We start from the raw sequence: 18708 nt of genomic DNA, 5'->3' as shown, positions 1-18708 counted from the left end.
TCCCAAGATGGTGGAGATCTTTAAGAAGGTTTAGGTAACTATTCTCCTTTTTTATGCTATTCGCTAAGTGCCTAAATATGATAAGTTTCTAAAAGATTTATGCATGAATAAAGAAAAGATATTGGGTAGCTCAATTTCTGCTCTTATGGGTGCTATACCGGAGAAATATGGTGATCCCGATCCTTGTATGGTTACTTGTACTATAGGGGGTGTTCAATTTGTTGACTACATGTGTGATTTAGGTGCATGTGTTAGTATTATGCCATAATCTGTATATGATGCTTTGAGGCTCCCTCCCTTGAAAAGGTCGCCATTACGTTTTGTTTTGGTAGATAAGAGCATAAATTCAGTGGTTGGTATTGCGGAAGACGTCTTGCTGAGTATTAAGCGGTTGACGTTTCCTATTGACTTCTACAATCTAGAGATGCACCCTAGTGATTGATGAGGGAAAAACGATTCCACACAAACTCACCAGCAAGTATACCGGGTCGCATCAAGTAGTAATAACTCACGGGAGTGAGGTCGATCCCACAGGGATTGATGGATTGAGTAACTTTAGTATGGTGATGAATTTAGTTAAGCGAATATTTGAAGATTTGGGTGAAATTCGACTAACAGAAGAGAAATTACAAGGAAAATAAAATGCAGAAAGTAAATTGGCAGAATCTTAAATTGCTGAAGGCGTAAATTGTAGAAACTTAAAGTACGAGAAATTAAAAGAGCTGAAACTTAAATTGCAAGAAAGGTAAATAACTGAAACTTAAAGTGCAAGTAATTTAAATTGCTGAATCTAAATTTCCAGGAAACTTAAATTGCATGAAAAATAAAAGGATTTGGGTAATGGGAATCGAAAGAGAACTGGAAAATATAAAGTGCATTAAACTAAAGAACTCTCAGATGACATAATTCAAATCAGGACTTCAGCATCAAAATAGAAAAGTGAAATTACAGAAGAATTAAAACAGAATGAAAACTTAGATCAACTTTAAAATCCTAAAAGAGAAATTGACAATTACAGAAGAATAACGAAAACAAAAAGAAAATTTAGTTCTCAATTGCTCTCTTAAACAAAACATAAAAGAAGAAATTGCAGAAGAAAGAAAAACAGAAAGTAAACTATGATCAGATCTTCAACTCAAAACTATCCAAGGAAAAATAAAAGAAAACTCCATGATGAAGGAATTCAGAAGAATTCTTTGATCCGAAGTCCAAGACCCAAACAGAAAAGTAAAAGTTACAGAAGAGAGAAAACAAAAATAGAAAGGAAAACTCAGATCTGATCTTAATTCTAAAATTCTAAAAAGAAATTCAAAGAGAGCCCCCCTATGAACTCAAATTTTCTCCTATTTATACACTTTCTATTTCAGTCCTCAAGCACTTGGAGTGGGATTTTTGGCCTGTGGAGAAATGGATCAAAATGGCACTTGGTTGCTGCTTCCAGGGGAACGTTGCGTTCTCAAAGTGAGTGTAGCGTTCATTCATCCACGCGTGTGCTTCCCTTGCGCATGCGCATCCCTTTGCGACTTTGATCATCGACGCGTACGCGTCACTTACGCATGCGCGTCACTATCAGTCTTCAGCTCCTACCATGCTCGCGTGCCCCTTTCACGCGTACGCGTCTTCCATAGCGTTCTCTTATTGAGCGCTACGTTTGCTTAATGAACACTGCCCACGTGTGCGCGTCCTCTGCGCGTGCGCGTGGGTAGCCAATTATCAAATCCAGGCCTCAGCGCCAGCCACACGTGCGTGTCCTTTTTCCCAAGTGCTTAATCGACGCGTGCACGTCATGCACGTGAACGCGTCGATTGCAGAACTTTGCCTCCAAATTTTAATCTCCCCGAAAATGCTGAGTAAATGAATGTAGCGTTCTCTTTAAAAATGAGCGCCAACCACTACCATGCGTACGCGTCATGCACGCATACGCGTGGGTCTTCGAAAATTGCCCCTGACGTGGCGTTCTTTCTTTGAACGCAACATTACTCTGGAGTGCTTCTCCTTTTCTTCACTTTCTCACCTAAAATCAATAAAACAAAAAATCAAAGTCTCACCAAAATCATAAGAAATTGCATCGTTTATAATAATCACTTAATTCTTGCATAAATCTCATGATTTTGTATAAACATGGAATTCCACTCCAATCACTTACTTATTGTGCAAGAAAGTGCATAAAACCTAATGAAAGAGATGAAAAATGCTTGTGCAACTAGTATAAGATGACTTGTCATCAGTGTCTCCGGAAGACCTTCATCCATCTTGCTTGGAAGGCTATTTGAGATTGATGGAAGAGCAGTGAGCTTCAACCTTGATGAAGCTATGAAACACCCACCAGAAGACCACTCCATCTTCCAGTGTGACATTATTGATGAGACTATGGGTGAAGTTCACCAAGAGGCAGTAGAAGAGAAGACCATGGAGCAAGATGCAAGTGTGGGGAAGCCCTCGGACTATACTGAAGATGCCTTGCTACCGCCAATGGTTTCGGATGATCAAGTGCGAAGCCATGAGCTGAAAATAGAGTTGAAGCCCCTTCCACCTCACCTCAAGTATGCATATCTTGAGGACAATCAAAAGCTCCCAGTGATTATTATGAAGGAGCTTACTTCCCAACAAGAGGAGTGTCTGTTTAGTGTGCTGAGAAGACATAAGAAAGCTATTGGGTAGAGTTTGGCGGACATAGTAGGAATAAGCCCTCAAGTCTGTGAGCACCGCATATTTTTAGAGGAGGGAGCAAGGCCTATCCGTCAACCGCAAAGGCAGTTGAACCCTACCATTTTAGAAGTTGTCAAGAAGGAAGTGACCCGACTGCTTGAAGCTAATATCATATATCCAGTCTCGGATAGCGAATGGGTTAGCCCAGTACAGGTGGTTCCAAAGAAGTCTGGTGTCACAACAGTAAAGAATGAGCATGAGGAGCTCATGTCTACCAGAGTGCAGAATTCCTGGAAAGTGTGCATTGACTACAAGCGCTTGAACCAAGCCACTCGCAAGGGTCACTACCCATTACCTTTCATCGATTAAATGCTTGATCTCCTATCAGGTAAATCACACTACTGTTTTCTAGATGGTTATACTGGTTATTTTCAAATCCATATTACCCCAGAAGATCAGGAGAAAACAACTTTTACATGCCCCTTTGGAACGTATGCGTATAAGAGAATGCCTTTTGGCTTATGTAATGCACCGGCTACATTTCAAAGATGAATGATGAGTATCTTCTCAGATCTTCTTGAGCATTGTATGGAAGTTTTCATGGATTACTTTAGTGTCTATGGTGATTTGTTTGACCTTTGTTTGGATAGTTTAGCTAGAGTATTAGAAAGATGTGTTAGTTCAAACCTTGTACTTTATTTTGAAAAACGTCATTTTATGGTAAAAATAAGGTATTGTTCTAGGCCATGTTGTTTCTAATACTGGTATATCTATTGATCCTACAAAGGTAGATGTTATTTCTGGATTACCTAACCCTTCCTCTGCGAGGGAAGTCCGTTCGTTTCTTGGTCATGCAGGTTTCTACCGTCGTTTTATCAAGGACTTCAGTAAGGTAGCACTGCCTTTGTCTAGTCTGCTGAAGAATGACATAGAGTTTGAGTTGAGTGAAGATTGCATGGAGGCATCTGACAAGCTGATGGTTTCCTTGACCCAAGCTCCTATTATGAGAGGGCCTGACTAGAGTAGGTCATTCGAGATCATGTGCGACGCATCAAACTATGCGGTAGGAGCGGCGCTGGCTCAACGCGAAGATAAAGACCCATAAATATTATTGCTTATGCTTCTAACACTCTAGATGGTGTCCAGTCTAATTATACTACCACTGAAAAAGACTGGTTAGCTATTGTTTTTTGCTCTGGATAAATTCTGAGATTATTTACTTGGAACTAAGGTGGTAGTATATTCAGACGATGCGGCCTTGAAATATTTGTTAGCTAAGAAAGAGTCTAAACCAAGGTTAATATGTTGGATATTGTTATTGTAAGAATTTGATTTAGAGATCAAAGATAGGAGTGGTTCCCATAATTTAGTGGCGGATCACTTGAGTCGCATAGAACATATTAAAAGTGACTCCACTCCTATTAATGATGCATTTCCATTAGATAGCTTGCAAGCAATATCTGAGGTAATTCTTTGGTATGCACTTATAGCTAATTATTTGGTTAGTCGTACCTTTCCTCCTAATTTTACTAAGCATCAAAAGGACAAGCTTAAAAGCGAGTCCAAGTATTACATATGGGATGACCCATATTTGTGGAGATGTGGTGCTAACCAAATAATTAGAAGGTGTGTGCCCCCAATCCGAAATCCAGTCAATCTTAGAGGGTTACCACTCTTCTGAGAGTGGTAGACACTATGGTCCTCAAAGAACACCTAGAAAAGTTTTGGACTGCGGATTTTGGTGGCCCACACTTTTTAAGGATGCTAATATTTTTTGTGACTCTTGCCACTAATGCCATAGGTTTGGAAATAAATCCAAGAGGGATGAGATGCCCCAACAACTTATGTTGTTCTGTGAAATGTTTGATGTTTAGGGTATTGACTTCATGGGTCCATTTCCAAAATCGAATGGTTTCTTGTACATTTTGTTAGCTGTTGATTATGTTTCTAAATGGGTGGAAGCAATCCTAATCCTGATGATGCTAACATTGTTGTTTCTTTTATTTGAAATAATATTATTTGTCACATTGGATCACCATGAGCAATCGTGAGTGATCAATGCTCTCACTTTTGTAACAGAAGAATGACAGGTTTACTGAAGAAACATGGAATCGTTGACAAGGTGGCGACGGCTTACCATCCCTAAACCAATGGGCAAGCTGAGGTGTCTGATAAACCATTATTTTATGATTTATATTGTGTTTGATTGAGTGGTTTTATCAAGATTTTCACCCACTTATTCATATGATTAGCATGTATTTGCAATTCCTTCCCAAATTATTCTATGATTGAAAACTTGCTTCCTAAAGATCTTTTAATTGTATATTTTTATTCTCCTTTATACCAATCGATGCCGTGATCTGTGTGTTGAGTGTTTAATGCTTCATAGGGCAGGAATGGCTTAGAAAATGAAGAGGAAGAGTGCAAAAATGGAAGGAACTCAAGGAATTGAGGAGATGACCAGCGAGAAGTCACGCGGTTGCATGGCTCACGCGACCACGCGAAATGGAAGAAATCAGAGTGACGCGCTCGCGTGCCTGACGCGACCGCGAGGATTGGAAGCTGCACGAACGACGCGAATGCGTGGACGACACGCACGCGTGGTACGAAAAATGCTGAGTGACGCGATCAAACGGACGACGCGGCCGCGTGACATGCGGGATTTGCAGAATTACAAAAGTTGCTGGCAAAGATTCTAGGCTGCTTTTCAACCCAGTTTTAGGCCCAGAAACACAGATTAAAGTCAGCGAACATGCAGAGACTCAAATCATCACTTCATATCAGATTATAATACACTTTCATAATTTAGATGTAGTTTTCAGAGAGAGAGGATCTCTCCTCTCTCTTAGAATTTAGGATTAGGATTTTTAGAATTTAGGAATATTTTTATCTTCTTCATTTTAGGTTCAATGTTTTTATTTATTTATTTTCTCTTTTATTTGTTTAATGACCATTCATGTTATGATTTTCTTTATTTGATATAAATTGAGGTATTTCAGACTCATGATTGTTTTTCCTTATTTTTAATTTAGATTATTTACTATTGGCTTTGGTTAGGTAATTGGTAACACTTGAGTTGTCAAACTCAGCAGTGATTGAAATGGGCAAATTCTGATTGATCTAGATCGCTCTAAAGCTAGTCCTCCCACAGGGATTGACTAGGACTTGAGGATCAAGCTAATTAGTCTACTTGACCTTCCTTTGTTTAATAAAGGATAACTAAGTGGGATTAAAACCCAATTCTTATCACACCTGATAAGGATAACTAGGATAGGAATTCCGATTCTAATACCTTGCCAAGAGTTTATTTTATCATTACTATTTTATTTTTCTTATCATTTAACATACTTGTTCCTTACTTTCAAGACCCCCAATTTACAAGACTCATAACCAATAATAAGAACATACATCCCTGCAATTCCTTAAGAAGATGACCCGAGGTTTAAATACTTCGGTTATCAATTTATTTAGGGGTTTGTTACTTGTGACAACCAAAATGTTTGTAAGAAAGGACTTTTGTTGGTTTAGAAGCTATACTTGCAACGGAAATTTATTCTGAATTCTAGACCATGCAAAAGTTCTCTCTTCAGTGTCCAATAGGGAGATAAAGCACATACTAGAGAAGATTGTGAAGCCTCATCGGAAGGATTGGAGTGCTAGACTTGCAAATGCGCTTTGGGCTTATAGGACTGTGTACAAGACACCCATCGACATGAGTCTGTTCCGCCTAGTCTATGGAAAAGCTTGTCACCTTTCGGTAGAGGTGGAACACAAAGCTTACTGGGCTGTGAAGGAAAGCAACTCAGGATTAGGAGGAGCTGGAATAGAAAGGAAGCTGCAACTACAAGAATTGGAATGCCTTCGACTAGAGACGTATGAGAACTCAAGCCTCTATAAGGAAAAGGTGAAGGCAGTGCATGACAAGAACATCAAGCGGAGAGAGTTTAGAGCTGGGGATCAAGTCCTTCTCTACAACTCTAGGCTGAGATTAATGCCAGGCAAGCTGCGGTCAAGGTGGGATGGACCTTACGTGGTGGAGAAGGTGAAACCATACGGAGTTGTCCACCTGAGTCACCCCTCAAGCCCCACCTTCTTCAAAGTCAATGGACACCACCTGAAGCTGCATCATGGTGCGAAGATGAAGAACAACAAGGAGCTGAAGATCCTCTTGAAGGATCCAGCACAGGAAGAGGACTGAGCTTATGGACCATCCAACTTAAGGACGTTAAAGAAAAATGCTAGGTGGGAGGTAACACACCATGGTATGATCTTCTTTTTTTATTAGTTTTATTTTAATTATATTAGTGTTAAATTCTAATTCTGCATGGTTACCTTTACTTTTCTATATATATATATAAGTGCCTCCGACGCGTAAGCGTCAGCGATTCGCACGCATCATATGGAGGTTCGCTCTATATTGAAAATGGATCGAGAGTTACGCTGGAAACAAGCGGGAGGGGTGCCTGGCGCACAAGCCACCCCACGCGTACGCATGACCCACGCGTACGCATGACCCACGCGTACGCGTGGGATGCAAATCGACGTAAATTGGTGAAATGGGCAGAGAGTTGTGCGGCCATGGTGCTAGAAACGTGCGTCTAGCACGAACAGTGGTCACGCGTACGCGTGACCGACACTTACGCGTCGCTTGCATTTTTTCCCACCCAGGTGTACGCACAAGCGACGCGTGCGCGTCATATGCGCCACATCACTTAATCGCTTGCATTTTCATTCTTCCATTCTTCTTCTCTTTTACTAATCCAGATTCTTCTTCTCTTCTCTTCATTCTTCTTCTTCCCTCCTTCTTACTTTCTTCTTCTTCCCTTCTTCCACCACCACCGGTGGACGACCACCGGAGACTACTAACTCCGGCAGCTACGATTTCCTTTCCTTTCTTCTTCTCTTCCTACCCCTCTTCTCTCATTCTTACTTCCATTTATTCCCCTCTCTCCAACTTTTCTTTAAGGTTTCTTTTCTTCCTCTCTTCTACTTGTTCATTCTACTTTTATTTATTGTATTTAACAATTTTATTTATTTTTAATTTTATATTAGCTTTGTTATTTTTCATTCCTTTTTCATTCTTTTATCTTGCATTTTTATGTTGGTGTTGGAGCTTTATTTGGGTGATTATTTTGCTATATTTTATTACGAGGAGTGCTTTGACAATTGACACTTTATTTTGGGTCTCATATATGCTTGGATTAATTACCTTCCTATTTTTTAATTGCACACCAAGTATTTGTGAAAAAGCTCTCATGGCATTTTTGAATTCTTTCCTATTGTATTCTTACACTTTAATGCCTCTTTTTCACAACCCTTGCAATCCATGTGTATTGAGTATATTAGTCACTAATTGTCAACATAAAAGTGCTCATTATTTTGTTACATGTGATCATTATTGTTGATATTGATGCTTGAGCTATGCTTCTCATGCTTGTTCCTTGCATGCTTTTAACCCTCTCACATCTAGTTGTTATGATATGCCTTCATGATTTTAATTGATGTCTTACTTGCATGTTGTAGCTACCTTGTATTTAAGATATTATCTTTTCTTTAGCATTCATTATCACTTGAACTCTCTTCATTCCGGTTTTTAGCTATCTATTTTTGACACTCCTTCTCTTTCTTCCTTCCTCAGGATGGCAACCAAAAAAGAGAAGGCTTCTGACAAGACTGACAAACCCCAATTTGACGGTTTATTTTGTATTGAGTTTAGAGTGTTTTGATAACCTTTTGTTACATTTAGCCTATGAATTAGCATGGTTTTGTTATCTCTCCCATATTTGTGCTTAAGTGTAAAAAACATGCTTTTTAAGCCTTATTTTGATGAATTCTAGTTCTTCTTTGATTCCATAAGATGCCTTGATGTGTTTGCTAGTAATCTCAGGTTGAAATAGGCTAGGCATGGATCAAAGGAAGCAAGGAAGAAAGCATGCAAGTGGAGAGAAGCACAAAAAGCCAAAGAATTGAGAAGCAGGCCAGGGACGCGCACGCGTACCGTGCGCGCACGCGCCGATGGTGGCACATGACTTCATTAATGCAACACGTGCCTGGCGATTTGAGAGGGTTCTGAACCCATTTTTGGCGCCAATTGCTAAGAGAAAGGAATAAAAGGATGAAGGTTTAAGGGGAAGACATTATTATGAGGATGAGATGTTAGTACCAATTAGTCATAGTTTAGTTTTAGAGTTAGTTTTAGAGAGAGAAGCTCTCACTTCTCTCTAGAATTAGGATTAGGATTAGGTTAATCTCCCTCTTAGATCTGGGTTTAATTCATGCTTTGATTCACTTTTCATTTACCAATTCTTAATCTTCTCCTCTCTCTCTTTCTAGTTATGTGCTTTAATAATTGTAATTCTTCATTTTGTTTTGGATAGATTGTTGCCCCTTTGTTTTCTTTCAATAATGCAATTTGAAATAATTCATGATGATTGTGATTTCCTTGATTGTTGTTGATTAATTTTTTGCAATAATTGTTGTTAGATTCTATTCTTGTTATCAATTTACTATGCTTTTCTTTTATGCCTTCCAAGTGTTTGATGAAATGCTTGGTTGGGTTTTAGTGTAGGTTTTGTTCCTCTTGGCCTAGGTAGAGTAATTAGTGACTCTTGAGTTATCTAATTCCTTTGTTGATTGATAATTAGAAGTTGCTAATTGATTTGAATGCCTCTAAAGCTAGTCTTTCTTTTAGGAGTTGATTAGGACTTGAGGAATCAAATTGATTCATCCACTTGACTTTCCTTCATGGTTAGAAGTTAACTAAGTGGTAGTAATGAACAATTCTCATCACAATTGAGAAGGATAACTAGGATAGGACTTCTAGTTCTCATACCTTGCCAAGAGTCTTTTATAGTTGTTAGTTTACTTTCATTGCCATTTACTTTCATGCCTCTTATCAAAACCCCAAAACAACTCAAACCAATGACAAGACACTTTATTGTAATTCCTAGGGAGAACGACCCGAGGTTCAATACTTCGTTTATAAATTTAGGGGTTTGTACTGGTGACAAACAACTGTTTGCATGAAAGGATTATTGTTTGGTTTAGAAACTATACTTACAACGAGATTTCATTAGTGAAATTCTAAACCGTCAAAAATCCAATCATCAAAGACACCGGCAAAGAGAGGAACTAAAAGAGCACCGGCTAAGGCACAACCATCCACAACAGTCAAGCCACCTACTAAGCAGGTGAAGAGGACTATTCGAGTTGTTGAAGCGGACTCCGCACGCTTCACCAACCGTTACAATGAGAGGATGTTCCCCATCTTAGGAGAGCAGAACTACCATAATGAGCACCTCATCATCCTTTCGACGCACTTCGTTGATTTTGTGGTGCCCCGCATTAAAAGGAAATAGTGGGGATTCTTAAGGAGGCAGCTGTGGGAAGCCAATCTTTCTTGGCTAGTTGAATTCTACTCCAACTTTCACTCGCCTACCCTGCAGTCTGTCTATGTTCGCCAAAAGCAAGTTCCTGTCTCCGAAGGTGCCATTCAGAGAGTACTGGATCTTTCACCTAGCCCGGAGGGGTTGAATGCCTATTAGGCAGCCCAGCTTGGGCGCCAAACATACCAGTTTGATTGGGACAGCGTCCTTGGAGTCATAGCCCAACCTGACAGCAGCTGCATCTACAGACAACACCAGGCTAGACCCAAAAGCATCTCTCCCCAAGCACTCACCTTGGAGGCTCGCTTGTGGGCACATATTATGTCCCACTACATCTTTTTGAGCACTCATTAGTCCACCCTCACTGCTGGCATGGCCATTCTCATCTGGTGCATCCTCATAGAGCAACCTCTTAACCTTCCACGCCTCATTAGACAGGCTATGGGACAAGTGCAGATCGCGGGCAACCTACCTTTTCCTGCATTGGTTACATACTTGGTATCTGCAGCTGGAGTCTCCTATCGGGCTGGGGATATGAAGGCCATGATTTCTAGGGATGATTAGTATGTCCCGAATAGGAAGTATATCAGACCTCCAGTACCTTCCGTGAGCCGGACCGAAGGCCAGTCTTTCGAAGCCCCTTCTTCTTCCGCTCCACCATCATCCACTCCATAGACACCATCCACCAATTATCTACTCCTTCAGATCCTTGAGTGGTTTGACCGGCAAAACCGGCAGATTGAGCAAATAGAGCACCGTAACAAGCATCGATACAACTACTTGAAGGAGCTTTTTCTTAGCACTCACCCACCTCCAGAAGAAAAAGATACCCCAGACTCCACTTCACATGACATCATGAAGAGCCATGACGAGCCGGCCAGCAGGAATGATGATCCTAACCCCACTCTGCTCATCATTGATGGCACGGAGAACCGTGCCAAGCCTTAAGTGTGGGGAGGTCGGTAACTGACTTCCGAAGGTAACATCTCTCTCTCTCAACACCAATATTTTATTTTCCTTTGTTAGATATGATAACTTGCATGAGTAGTAGTTGCTTGCATTTAGGTACTACTTGGTTGAGTGATAAATTCTTTTTTTAAGGCACTATTTTATAGCATTTCACTAATTTAAATGAAAGTTTTTGTTAAACTTGTTTGAATATATTTAATTTGGAACATGGTTTTAGAGCTCGCACACACAAAACCAGTGAGATTTTGAGCCTACCTGATTGGTTGCATTTTATCAACCAATGTTTTATTTTGGTGTGTGTTGTTTCCTCTCTAGAATTATGATCTATATCTTGCTTGATTCTATATGTCCATGGTTTAATGTATGCATACACGTATATAATTGAGGCCCTGTTTCACTATAGCTCACATATCCATATGGCCTTACCATATTATTACCCTTTGCAATCCCATATTGAGCCTATATCACCCCATTTGTTCTTTATTTTAGCACATCATTAACTCTAAGCGTAAAACAATAAATGTTCCTAATTTGAATCCTTGATTAGCTTAGACTAGTAAGATGCACATGAATTAAGTGTGGGGAAATTGAAATGGGGAATGCATGTTTAGGGAATTGGGTATTTTATTTTCTGATATGAAAATGTGAAAACAGTTTGAGCATTGCTTCATGCATCTAGCACATTAATCATATGCATTAACTCACTGAAAAAAAATGAATAATGAGAAAAGAGAAAAAGAAAAAGAAAAGAGAAAATAAATAAAAAGGGACAAAATGCCCCAAGGTCAATAAGTGAACTAATGCATATGACTTGTACTTAAAAAATATCAAGATGCATGAATTTGTGGAAAAATAGTTAATGGATGGCTAGGTTTTGCATTATAATGACTTAGAATATCTTAGGTTAGCTGAGAAGTTTAGGTTAATCAAGGATTCGGATTTTAGTCCACTTAGCCAAATACATTCCTACCTTGATCCTAACTCCATTACAACCTTGAAAAGACCTCTTGATACGTGTACTTGGGCATTGAATTGTGTTAATTGGTAGAAGAAAAGCAAGCTTTATACAGCAAGATTAGTAGAGAACCAAGAGACTCGACCCTCAAACATTAGAGTGATTAGAGTATATACACTTCCAGTGAGGGTTCGATGCTCAATTCTGTGTTCCCGACTTTCATGAGCTTTCTTCTTGCAAGTTTACTTGTATCTTATTGTGTGATTTGAATTAGTAGAATATATTTATGTTGTCTTGGAGAAATTTTTTACTTTTAACCAAGTAGATAGAAGCATTTTAGCATGTAGTTGCACTCATATAGACAGGTTGCATTGCATAGGTCTCACCTCTGTCTTCCGTCACTCTTTTGGTTTCCTTGAGCTTAGCATGAGGACATGCTAATGTTTAAGTGTGTGGAGATTGATAAACCACTATTTTATGGTTTATCTTGTGCTAAATTGAGTAGATTTTATCAATCCTTCATACACTAATTCATGTAAACTGCATGGTTTTTCAAATCCTTCCTAATTTTGTTCCATGATTGAAAACTTGCTTCCTAAGCCTTTAAATTGTTAATTTTTAATTCTCCTTTATTACCATTCGATGTCATGATGTGTTTGTGAAGTATTCTCCTTTAAGTGCATCTCAAGAATAGAATCTAAATCAAGAAACTTTTATAAAAACAATAAAGCATATCAAATCATAACAAATTCTAACCGATTCAAGGAAGTAAGTTTTATTCTTTTTCAATAAATACACTAAATATATCAAAAACTTGATTTTTTTTATATTTTTAATAAAAAAATTTAATATATAAATCATAGCACATGTAACATATAAGAGCATCTTAGTAACCCTATAATAGTGTGGTTCAACGGTTTCTTCTAATAGTAAGAATCTAAGATTATTAGAAGAAATCACCTCCCGTACGCCGTACGGATACGTAATTTAGTTTTTGGGAGCAAAATAATTAGAAGAATGGCTAACAATAGGCCCAGACCCATCTGTACAAAATGGGGTTATTATGCAATTATTGATTTTCTTAGATACCATTAATTAAATTGTAGCCATTGAAAAGGCTTTTCTGAAAATGTTCAAAAAGAACGGGAAACCTATGCACACACTTTGGTCAGTAGTAACAGGTTCATCATTAACCTCATTTAGCCAAGTGCAGATTAAAACTCACCGGTCCTTCGACTTATACTTGGGACATATGCTCCATAAGCCAACCCATGATCCTCTATTATTTGTCAAAATTAGAGGATCCATACCCCCAAGATGTTGCAAATCTATAACCGTAAAAAGCTTCTTCGGTCAGTCCCCCAGAATATTCTTTAACTACCTCCTCCTCCTCCTTAAACTAAATAATAATAATAATAATAATAATAATAATAATAACAACTACAAGATTTTTAAACATGATGGTTTAAAATCTTGTAATTATATAAATAAGTAGATGCTGGAGTTGTTTCTTTTTAATTATTATGCGAGAACTACTGATAAGTAGAGCCTCTAATTATATGAAAAAGCTCATATACATAAGATACACATGATAGTTATATGAAGCTTAGAACTCAGAAGATATATAGACACAAGACGAGACCAAAAAAAAAAATAGATATATACATATAAGCTTAATATAATATATACATATTAAAGCAAAGTCAACATCATACATAATCTTGTCCGGGGGAAAAAAATTCATAATACATAACCCCAAAATAACCAAAAGCTGTTGTAAATAGCTCGACAGCGCAACTTCAACTAAGATCTAAGGAGACAATTAAAAGTACCTGGCGAATATATATAGTAGCATGATTGACACTTATTTTGTTTATTAGTATTAGCGTATATATATAAGAAATACTTCAGATAAGCCTATTCTCCTCCATTGATTAAATCCATAACAACGCGCTTGATGCTTCCATTATTCTTCTTGAGCAGCCTCTTGTTCATCTCGTTGTCACGGAATCCCTACATTTATAACACCGTATCGCTAATCAAAACTATATCCAGTCCATAATCATAGAAGCAATCAAGGAAATCAGATAATAAACACCAAGATAAATTAGAAAGTCAAGAAGCAAAGCAACGCTTACCATCTCTTGCAGCTCCTCAAGGATAGGGTCCCACTCAGAAACACCGCAGAGATCATCCACAGACTGCTCCAGATTGTACTCGTTCATCCTCAAGATCTCTTTATTCAAGTCAACCTGCTTGAAACCCATCTCCTCCAGTTCTTTAAGGAGTGTCTCTTCGACAGAACCATTTCCTCCCAATCCCATGGATGTTGACTGTGTATCGACAGCCGAGAATTGCTGATCAGACGTTGCAGTTGGGGCTGTTTCAGATAGATCAATAATGGGATAGGAAGCATCTGAAGATGTTGCAGCAGTTGCAGGGGCTGAGGCACAATAAGCAGCAGCTGAAGAAATTGCAGGAGAGGATGCAACGGGGCCAACAAATGTAGCATCAACAGGGAGGAGTCTATTTTCCAGTTCCTGCCTTGGTTGTTTATCAGCCATTGGATTCACAGCTTTGGTGGGAGCAATAGGATTCAGGTTTTGAAGAAATGCATCATCCTCAAGAGGTTGAACATTAATATCTATAGTTTGGGGCCCTCCAGAGCCACTAACATCAAGAGGAACATTCAAGTTCAGACCTTGAGAGCTATCATAAAAAGAATCCTTGAGGGAAGCATCAACCTGCATGTACAATAATGAAAGGAAGAAGATATATTATCAAACCAATAGAAACTAGCACTTCACAGTAAGCTCTCCCAGCAAAATGTATAAAGAAAATCACCATGAAGTTAAAAAATCACAAAAGCATAGTCATTTCACCTGAATGAGTACCCAAACACGCTGGCCAAATTTGTGTCCAGATGGAGATGCCATCCTCCAGTATGAAACGTAACGACCAGGAAGCTGCGGTGCTCTAAAGTCAACTGCAATGTCAAGCTCCTTGTCAGCAGGAACACCTTCCTCAGGAACCTGGGATGTTTAATCAAAGAGCACTCAAAACACTGCCATGCAAATAAATATCTCAAAAAAGAATAAAAGAGATTAAACCATGGGAGTTTCAGCAAACCTCTAAGTAAACTGAATGAGACTCAGATAAGTGATCTCCTCCAATCCAAACTAGTTGAGACCCCTTGGGCCACACTACAGTGCCATTGTTGCGCATCCGCCAGATTTTTGTAAATGTAGTAGATGGAGCCATCATTGTACCATCTATCACATTGACGTCCAAAACAAATCGACTATCCAGCTTTGGCTTTACATGTTTGGTGACCTCCCTGAACAAAGCCTCTGGTCTAAAAGCATGTGGCGATGTTGGGGAACCCATCAGAGGTGGTTGCATCACTAAAGGTCTTGGCATTGGTGGCCCCATAAAACAAGATGGCTGCACCCGAAGGAAAGAAAAAAAGATAAGAAATAGACATGAATGTGTATCATAACAAAAGACGAAGAAAACGTAAAAGATAGATGTATAACTGGCAGAATTATTAATACATGTTCATATGCACCCGAGGAGAATGGTGGGGAATGATGCACAGGACGGTCTATTTTGATATAATCCATCTCATTGCCCATTTTAATGAAGCAGATGCTGCAGAGATCATAATTTTCTTTCCTGCAGAAAACAACAAAACCATGGTAACAAACCTCAAAAGGCTATTTTATCATATACATATGTAAGGAGCTTTTAAAAATCATCAGACTTAAAATCCATACTAACACTTTGGATTTAAAGCGAGGTCCAGTAATGGGATAGACACCACAACCATCACAGCGAACTCCTTTGTGGAACATGCCACTAGCCTCGGCGGAATTTGGGCTCTTTTTCATTGAGCGAAAAAATTGCCTTCTGAGTTGGGATGATGATTCAGGATGCACTCCCATAAACGGATAATAATAGGAAGGAGTATAATTTGGAGGTATCTGGGTTGGGAAGTTATTAAGAGCAGCATTAATTGGAGATACCCCCATACTTTCATCCTTGCTACTTGAACTAACATCAGTACACTTTTTACCCTTCTTGCCATCACCATCAGGGACTGCTGGTGCAATTGGTGTAGCATTCATATCAGCGGTGTGAGATGCACCGGGATCACTGGGAAGTATATTGAGATCAACTGGGGCAACTCCTGGCACAAAACCTTTATCTGGATTTCCAGCTCCCACCTGTTGCCCAGCAGTAGAAGTGGAATCCACCTGGACAGACTCTGATCTCCTTGCTTCAGAAGGAACAGATCCTCCTGGAATGCCATTCTGTGAATTTACACCAGCTGAAACATGAGCCTGGAAATAAGGACTTGGAATTCCCATTTTGGAAATGGAATCTGCAATATTAGCAGCCACTGGTCCATAAGACAGCAAGTCGGTTGTAAACTTAGAAACAGCATCGCACAGGTTTTCTGGCAGAGACTTCAGAGAATCTGGAGTAACAACCATAGCTACAGATTTAGCTACATTTTCAGATTCCACCGTTTGGCTAGCATTGGAAGCTGCAACCCCAGATGTAGAACCTGCATCTCTTGCCTTGGGAGAGGAAGATTTTCCAGGGAGACCATTTTTTGAACTTGAAGCAGCTGCAGCAATAGCCTGCCATTTTTTGAACGAAAAATTTGCTGTTTTGGAAGCTGAATCAACAGCCTGAGCAATCACCGGGCTTGAAGTAAGCAACTCAGTAATTAACTTGGAAACAGATTCCCGCAGGGGCTCTGGGACAGAATTCAAAGCATCATGAGCTATAACAAGAGGTACAGCTCTAGATGCATTTTCAGCCTCTACCTGTTGATTGGCATCAGATGAAGTTGGGTTCCCAGTCACTGAGGCTTTGACAACAGGTGTAGCTCCACTTGCATTTTCAGTATCCACCTGTTGACTGCCATTGGCAGAAGTTGCATTCCCAGTTGTAACTCTTGATTTTGCCAACTTCTGAAGAGCCTCAGACATCGGCTCTGTCCCAAATTTTCCATTTTCAGACTCAGCAGGTTGACTATTGGCTTTGGAAGATCTCACTCGTATAATCCGCCGTGGACCTCTTGCTGTGGAGGAAGAATTTTCATGATCGCTACTTTTTAAGGTAGTGTCACTTCCACTGGAAGTGAAGCTGGAACATGACTTAGCACCACTGTCATTGCTGATATGCACATCAATTCTCAAGAATTTCAGGCGCTGCTTCATTGCATCATGCAAATCATCATCATCCACAAGTGTCACCAAGTCGCCATCTTCATCAACATACTTAAGCTCAAAGTTTGCATCAGAAGTTAAATTGAAAAGAGAAAGTATCTTGGCCCTCAAACCAGCCATGTCAAAATCCAGGTGATTATCAGTGATGCCAGCAGTGAATCGCCGGAGGGTATCTCCATACTTGACCTGCATAGCAAGAAGCGATGTCAAAGAAAAGTGATAACGGAATTATTCAGAAACAAAATGAAGACCAGCTATGATATATTAAAGGCAACATGCAAATTTTTTTATAAACAGTCTTACACAATAATTGTTGATGAAATCAGACTTGATAAAATAGCAAGTGCTATGTTTAATGTTACAACCAAACTCAAAAAACGCAGTGAATATTCACACAAGTTAAAAGGAAATACACATAAGGAGTAAATATTTCAAATGACAAAAGGATCTCCTAGGTCCTAGCCCATAACCCACCTCCTCAAACAAACCAAAGTAGAAATAACATAAAAGGGCATGCACTCATCGAGCAATGCATACAAAATTTACTTGAGTTTTCGTTTACGCCCTGTTTAGAACACAAATTGTTCCTGGACAACACCAAATTACTCATACCAAAACCAGAATAATTGATTGGGGTTTCAATTCCATTCTTCTTTTTGAAAACTCCGCAAATACGAAGAGTTATATATAAAATTACAACCCCCGGCTCCGATCATCAAAACAAAATCATCAAAAGCAGAATCAGAATGGTACGCATGTCAACTATCAGATAACAGAGCCCGTAACAGCATCGAAAACAAATCAAAAGCAATTTAATCGGTTGACAACGTCATGTAAACCACACGATCAACTATGCTTCTTACATGAATCGATGAATAACTAAAAACAGTGCCATCAGAAACCATAGATAATGGTAAACGGAAGTGAATATCATGATTCCAGACCAAATAAGCAAACGGAGTAAAAGGAAACAGAGAAATCAAAGGGGAAATAAGAATGCGAACCTTGATCACTTGAGTAGACTCCATGGCTCCAGAGAAAAGAAGCGTAGCAGTTCCGAAAGACGAAATGGTAAAACCCTAACCCTAATCGGACGAGAGAACTCGGAGCAAGATAGAAGAGCAGATTGGAATTTAAGAGTGTTACTCGAACCCGTACAATGCTTTGCTCGCTTTTACGAGTGGAACATATATACTGAGATGTGGCTTTGTGAGCAAGAAATTTTCATTATCGATTTTCTTTTTTAATTTTTTTTTCTTTTGAAAAATCAAACAAACAACTTCTTCGCAAAGTTAACTATGGGACCCGCATATTTTTTTAAGAGAAATTCTTAATCCTGTAATTTTTAATAGTTTTTGTTATTATTTAATCAATATAAATATTAAATTATTTTTAATAAATACATTTTATTAATTTATATGTCTAAATTTTAAAAAATATAGATACAAATTGTATTAATTTGATATGTAAAATACTAATAAATATAAATGTAAATTATATTTTTTGTATA

At 38.9% G+C, this 18708-nt stretch overlaps 2 protein-coding genes across 3 annotated transcripts; one reads left to right on the top strand and one right to left on the bottom strand.

Annotated features, from left to right (window-relative positions):
- The first annotated feature begins 3018 nt into the window (after positions 1-3018).
- Positions 3019-6847, top strand: LOC112735212 (uncharacterized). Its single transcript, XM_025784802.1, has 4 exons — positions 3019-3037; positions 3987-4114; positions 4524-4560; positions 6240-6847. The coding sequence occupies exons 1-4, from the start codon at positions 3019-3021 to the stop codon at positions 6845-6847; spliced, it is 792 nt and encodes a 263-aa protein (XP_025640587.1).
- A 6749-nt stretch (positions 6848-13596) lies between these two features.
- On the bottom strand, positions 13597-18448 carry LOC112805727 (protein JOKA2). Of its 2 annotated transcripts, none has more exons than XM_025848070.3 (7): positions 18203-18448; positions 15739-17384; positions 15513-15633; positions 15088-15402; positions 14841-14990; positions 14097-14702; positions 13597-13971 (listed from the first exon to the last, which is right to left on the bottom strand). In XM_025848070.3, exons 1-7 carry the CDS (start codon positions 18224-18226, stop codon positions 13876-13878), a joined length of 2958 nt encoding a protein of 985 aa, XP_025703855.1. In that variant the 5' UTR covers positions 18227-18448; the 3' UTR covers positions 13597-13875. The 2 variants fall into 2 exon arrangements, with proteins under 2 accessions (XP_025703855.1, XP_025703852.1); XM_025848067.3 differs by having other exon boundaries at positions 15495-15633; positions 18203-18443.
- Positions 18449-18708: the final 260 nt, after the last annotated feature.

Source organism: Arachis hypogaea, chromosome 1 (genome assembly GCF_003086295.3).
Source record: "Arachis hypogaea cultivar Tifrunner chromosome 1, arahy.Tifrunner.gnm2.J5K5, whole genome shotgun sequence".
NCBI classification, from domain to species: domain Eukaryota; kingdom Viridiplantae; phylum Streptophyta; class Magnoliopsida; order Fabales; family Fabaceae; genus Arachis; species Arachis hypogaea.
The sequence above is the reverse complement of the archived record's forward strand: the minus strand, read 5'-3'. Positions and strand labels throughout refer to the sequence as shown.

Bases quoted from the DNA above. Each gene is read 5' to 3' on its own strand.
- LOC112735212 (XM_025784802.1), top strand. The intron at 4,115-4,523 runs GTAATTCTTTGG...TTTGATGTTTAG, and splicing joins GCTTGCAAGCAATATCTGAG to GGTATTGACTTCATGGGTCC. The intron at 4,561-6,239 runs GTTTCTTGTACA...TTCTCTCTTCAG, and splicing joins TCCATTTCCAAAATCGAATG to TGTCCAATAGGGAGATAAAG.
- LOC112805727 (XM_025848067.3), bottom strand. From the start codon at position 18,226: ATGGAGTCTACTCAAGTGATCAAG. The intron at 15,634-15,738 runs GTTAGTATGGAT...TGTTTTCTGCAG, and splicing joins CCTCGCTTTAAATCCAAAGT to GAAAGAAAATTATGATCTCT. The intron at 14,991-15,087 runs GTTTGCTGAAAC...TAAACATCCCAG, and splicing joins CTCATTCAGTTTACTTAGAG to GTTCCTGAGGAAGGTGTTCC.